At 39.0% G+C, this 5,812-nt stretch overlaps 1 gene segment (V, D, J or C); it reads left to right on the top strand.

The window, feature by feature from the left end:
* Window positions 1-5,386: 5,386 nt before the first annotated feature.
* Window positions 5,387-5,812, top strand: part of LOC114629990 — an 18,415-nt gene continuing 17,989 nt past the window's right edge. Inside the window, 2 exon segments of the V gene segment in view lie at window positions 5,387-5,461; window positions 5,546-5,810. Of these exon segments, the coding sequence occupies window positions 5,416-5,461; window positions 5,546-5,810 (311 nt within the window).

The raw sequence follows: 5,812 nt of genomic DNA on the forward strand, positions 1-5,812 counted from the left end.
TAACTTAGATCTAGTCACAGAATATACTAGCTACATAACAAAGGTATCTGGAAATATATTTTTGTCTGAGTCTTATTTTTAGGAACAAGAGGCTGGGAGGACGGCCTGGACCTAACTTCTATAGGGAGATGAGAGTTGATCAGGGTTTAATTTGCATTTAGCTGATGATTGATTTGTAAAATATTCCAAAGTCTTATTGGCCCTCCTTGTATGTTTCTTGAAGAAATAGTTATTTCAATAATTTGGGTGCTTTTAATTAAATTGAAAATGTAGGTGACTTTGAGGCTGTTTAGATTCTTTGTAGAATTTTTCTGTTAATTCCTATTCATTAGATTGTTTTTCTTTTATGCCAATAATTTATGTTTTTATCCACCTTACATCTTACTCTCAGCTTGCCTCTATCCCCTCCTCCCAGTCTAGCCCTTACAAGTCTGAACCTTGAATTCCTGCTCCCCTTTTCTCAGGAGAAGCCCTCCCTTCTGTACCACCTTATCCAGTGACATATAGTCCCATCAGGATTAGGCACATCCTTTTTTACTGAACTTAACAGGCCAGACCAGGTAAGAGGATGGAATCCACTGTCAAACAACAGAGCCAGAGACATCCCTCACTCCAACTGTCAGCAGAGTCATGTGAAGACCAAGCTGTACATCTGCAACAAATGTAAGGAGCTTAGGTCCAGTCCTTGCATACCTTTTGGTTGGTGCCTCAATCTCTGTAACTCTCCTACTGCAGTTCTTGTCCCCTCTAACTCACTCAGTTCAGTCTCCTACTCTTCCACAAGACTCTCTGAGATCCTCCTGATGTTTAGCTGTGGATCTCTGCATCTGGCTTCATATGCTGCTGGATGAAACCTCTCAGGAGACAGTTATGCTAAGTTCTTGGCTGCAAGTATAGTAAGTATCATCACAGTGTCCAGGGTTGGCTTTCATCCATGGGACACATCTCACATTGGGTCAATCATCCTTGACTTTTCTCTCAGTCCTACTTCATCTTTATCTCTGTGTTTCTGGTAGGCAGGACAAATTTGATGTTGAAGGTTTTGTGGGTGGGTTGATGTCTCTCTCCCAAACTGGAAGTTCTGCCTGGCTATAGAGGTCTCTATTACAATTTCTGTATCCTGTGCTGGTAAGAATGCCAGCTATGGTAACACCCATAGCCTACACCAACCCAGCCTCCAGCTAGTTCTAGAGGTGGCACCCATTTATTTCTGTCCTCACAACTAGCCCTCTCCAGTCTCCCATGTCCCCACATCTACCACCATCTTTCTACCCCTCCTCACTCCCTGTCTTACACAGTTCATTCTCTCCATCCAACTCTGATGACCATTTTGTTTCCTGTTCTGAGTGTGATTCACAAATCTTCCCTTGAGAACTCCTTATTTCCTGGTGTCTTCCAGTCTGTGGTTTGTAGCATGGCTATCCTGTGCTTACTACTAATGTCTACTTATATGTAAGTACATACCATGAGTGTCTACCTGGATATGGACTACCTCACTCAGAATTATATTCTCAAGTCCTATCTATTTGGATGCAAATAGGTTTTTGAACATCTTCCATATCTCTTTTGTGTGTATCTTCAGCTTGTTTCCATGATTGTGTGGAAGCTTCTTGATTTATTATGAGAGCAAAGAATTTCTTTTACATTTATTCCTGTCATTTTGGAGTTATCAAAGAGAAGCTTTGCCATCCAGGGAAAACTGAGGTGGGGTGAAGTGTCTGAAATTTCTTTTCTCACTGTCAGCCCTATCCTGTCTCTGTGAGTCTTTGGGACAAAGGAGGACACCCCCTGGAGGCTTATGAAGAATTCTTTCGGGAGCCTCAAGAAGCCAATAGAAAAACTCCTCTGGAAAAAACAAGAGGACTGTGACAAACGAGTCTAAAAGAAAAAGAGGGAAAGGATACCATACACACACACACACACACACACACACACACACACACTGGAAATGAGGCACAATTTAACAAGCCCTAACAATTATATTGCTTATCCCACAGCTTATAAAGCACAAAGAATCTTTGAAGCATAGATGTTACTATGTGATTACATTCTGCTTTTCTTTTAGTGAAAGACTATATAATGTATTGGGGTAACGTACTGATATACATGCATATATATACATATATATGCAGATGAATATATATGAATATATGTATGTATATGTATATATGTGTGTATATACGTATTATGTATATCAGTGTGTTACCCCAATACATTTATATGAAAATCATTTTATGGAGTTCAGGTTAAAAAATTATTCTCCAGAACCTATTTACATTCATAACTAGCAATCTGTTATAGATTAACAAAGTGTTAGCTGGCAAGGTAATATACTCAGCCAATTTCTTTTACTGGAAGGCTACAATTTGTAGTCAAAAGACAAGATCTTTTATTTTATTATTTATCATAAAAAGTAATCTTACAAAAATCTTAAAATAATCACAAATCTAAAAAAAATAAGTCAATACTCATGATACAAAAATGCTCATTCACAATTGTTTTTATTAAATCACATCAGGAAAGGTGAGGACAGGAAATTAGTCATTGCCTAAATCACCAATCCACCTCAGTAAGAGTCATGTCATCCAGTGCTACTTCAGATGTCCTTGTTCTTGTCCTTGATTTCAAAAGTTCCCAAGCTCAATTATTAAGAGTGCATTTCTTGAATTTCAAATTGTTTCCTAAATTTTCTACATCAAAGAAACTAACAAAATCATCTTAACCTAACATGACTAACAATTTATTTTTCCCAATAATTGCTAAGGGTGGAGGTTATTGCTAACTGTCCACGTGTCTAAGTTCTTTCCAAGGGTGAGGATTGAATCATTAATCTTCCATAGCAGCGATGTTGAGAAAAGATCAAGCACTATGATCATGAGTGCCAATGATACTGCCCAGTGAGGATCAAGGAGACATGTAAGAATCTTCACACTGCATGTAGACCTGGAAAGATATGAAGCCTGAGAGGACCACAGGCAGAACAATGCTCCATAACAGAATGAAGTACTAGGGACTTGTCCTGCTCACTGCTCTACTAGCCAGTGGGCCACATCGTGTAAGTTCTGAAGATATATGTGGTGCCTCTTGCACGGGCTTAGATATGAAGTGTTCCTCAAAACGTCTTTGCATGTACATATCTTCAGGTCTCTCCCTATAGTGTTTCTGACATTTCCACCCTTGAACCCCTTATATTCATGTCTCTGATGAATTTATGATTGATTGATTGATTTCTGTACTAGCTAAACAACATGGTACTACATTATAAGTGGATATGACAGTCCACTGGGCACCCACCTGGATTCCCTGGATCTTCTGTCCTAAAATGAGGAATTTGATAGAGAAACTTGAGTGCAAACTGAAGAAAAGTTAGTCCATGAGGGAGAAAAGCATTAAGAGCTCTGGAAAGAAGAAGGAGAAAGTTTTTTTTTTTAAATGAAGGCTCACTAATCCCTGTGCTCAGTAGATCAGGATCTCAATAGGAGACTCATTTGCAAGTTCTGTACCAATAAAGGCAGGAGTGATAACCAATAAGATCAGAGAACATATGTATAACCTGTACCTTTGTAAGTGGATTGACATGAAGCTTGTGCATGTTCTATCTGTGGTGTGGAAACATCAGTAGGAGATGTTTACTTTCTCTTTCAAACTGATTTATTTTGTCCCTATTTTATATATTTGTTATTTGTGTCTGTCTCTCTGTATGTGTCATTCACATATGCCATATGTGACATCAATGAATGAGAATTGCTTCTCTCATTTTACTATGTGGGTTTAATGATCAAACTATGACACTCAAGATTGGTTATATGATCAGGTATCTTCCATGTGCCATTTTTGACCTTACAACTTATATTATATCATATCATAACTCTTTCTGAAGTCTCAGAACTCTGCAGAGTGAGCTAAATTATGATACACAAATACTATTTTAATACTTTTAAGCTTTATCTTACTTTATGTGTGTGTATATGTTTGACTGTACATATAAATGTATGTTTCCACAGTGGACAGAAGGGGGGATATGAATCCCTAAACTGGAGTTACTGGCAATATGAACTGCCTACTCTTGGTGCATGAAACTGTACTTCTAAATTTATAAATTGCAACAAAACACTCTTAGTCAATGATCGATCCCTCAAATTCCATGAAACGTGTGCTCTATAAATTTTATGTTGATAGGAAAAAAACTATATAAGTTTCTTCATAGTTCACAAATAGGTCATAAATGAAAATTTGAGCCCAATGTACTAGGAAATAGCTGGAGCCTCTGCATCATAAACAGTTTAAATCAAACTGCTGTATCAAAAAGGCACTCTCCAAGGACATTTAATGTACAGGATCTAAGTAAGAGTTAAAAAGCCAGGGTCAAAGCTTATACAAGACAAAAGCAAAGGTTGTTTCCAGCACTTCACATCCCTCTTCTGGTGGTGTATATTACAAATGGAAAAAAGCACTACAAATTCTTATTCTCTATGGTCATCAACATCTCAAGGCACAGGGGTCTCATGGTCATACCTGTCCTCGGCTCCACTGCCTGTCATCACTTAGGAGTCTCTAGTTTATTTACTATTTCATCAACATAATCCTCAAGCATGGTTGCATTGTCTCATTTTATGATGTGTTATGAACAGGTGACATTGTATCCCACACAACTATGTCAGAATGTAGAGGAGCCTGGCTCTGTATGTACTACAAGCAGAAGAGAGAGAAAAAGAGACATATAAAAGTACATAGAGAAATACAGAAATCAATGGCTACAAAAGCTAGTCCCCAAGGATTATATCCATGTGTGGGCAGATGGAAATTCTGAGTCCAGTGAGATAGGATGCAAATCTGTCCTTATGGTCTCTTTCACATAACCACATAGAATCACATGTACTGAATGTTCTAGAGGGCTTTCCTATAAGATATACTTTCTATATTAGTGATAAGATTAAGACTCACTCTTCTGAAGCCAAAGAAAGAATTTTAAGTAATTTAAGTAGGATTTCTAATAACAAGAGGCCCAGTTAAATCCTAGACTATCTCCTGCAATTTACAGAGCTACACAAACTAATGAAAGTTATGGCACCTTGTTCTTTCTGCCTGCACTGTATAAATGTGGACTCACTTGTTGTAAATCTCCCAATGTTTGCTTCAAAGGCCTGAATCATGTGAATCACTTAATTTTCTGTGTATCTAAACTTGCACATCCAGACAGAACCAGAAACAATGTTCATGAGACAACATTTCCATTTCCTCTAAAAAGCACAAGACAAATCTCAGTCACCTCAGGAAAAAATGAAAACCCTGCTGAGTGCTTCCTTTTATCCTCTCAGGAACCTCCCCCAATGCAAAGCAGCCCTCAGCTCAGGATGAAAGCCCAGGCCTAGCTGAGAAGCCCCATCCTCTTCTCACTAGAGCCTCCATCAGAGCATGGCTGTCCTGGTGCTGCTCCTCTGCCTGGTCACCTTTCCAAGCTGTAAGTGTTTCAGAGTTCCAGGTGAAGGACTCAAGAATGACATCTGTGGAATATATGACTGATGTTGATGTTGCTTTTCCACAGGTGTCCTGTCCCAGGTGCAGCTGAAGGAGTCAGGACCTGACCTGGTGCAGCCCTCACAGACCTTGTCCCTCACCTGCACTGTCTCTGGGTTCTCATTAACTGGCTATAGTGTGAACTGGGTTCGCCAACCTCCAGGAAAGGGTCTGGAGTGGATGGGAAGAATAAGGTATGATGGAAACACATATTATAGTTCAGCTCTCAAATCCAGACTGAGCATCAGCAGGGACACCTCCAAGAGCCAAGTTTTCTTAAAAATGAACAATATGC

The sequence above is a fragment of the Grammomys surdaster genome, unplaced genomic scaffold (genome assembly GCF_004785775.1).
Source record: "Grammomys surdaster isolate TR1022 unplaced genomic scaffold, NIH_TR_1.0 323, whole genome shotgun sequence".
In the NCBI taxonomy this organism is placed as follows: domain Eukaryota; kingdom Metazoa; phylum Chordata; class Mammalia; order Rodentia; family Muridae; genus Grammomys; species Grammomys surdaster.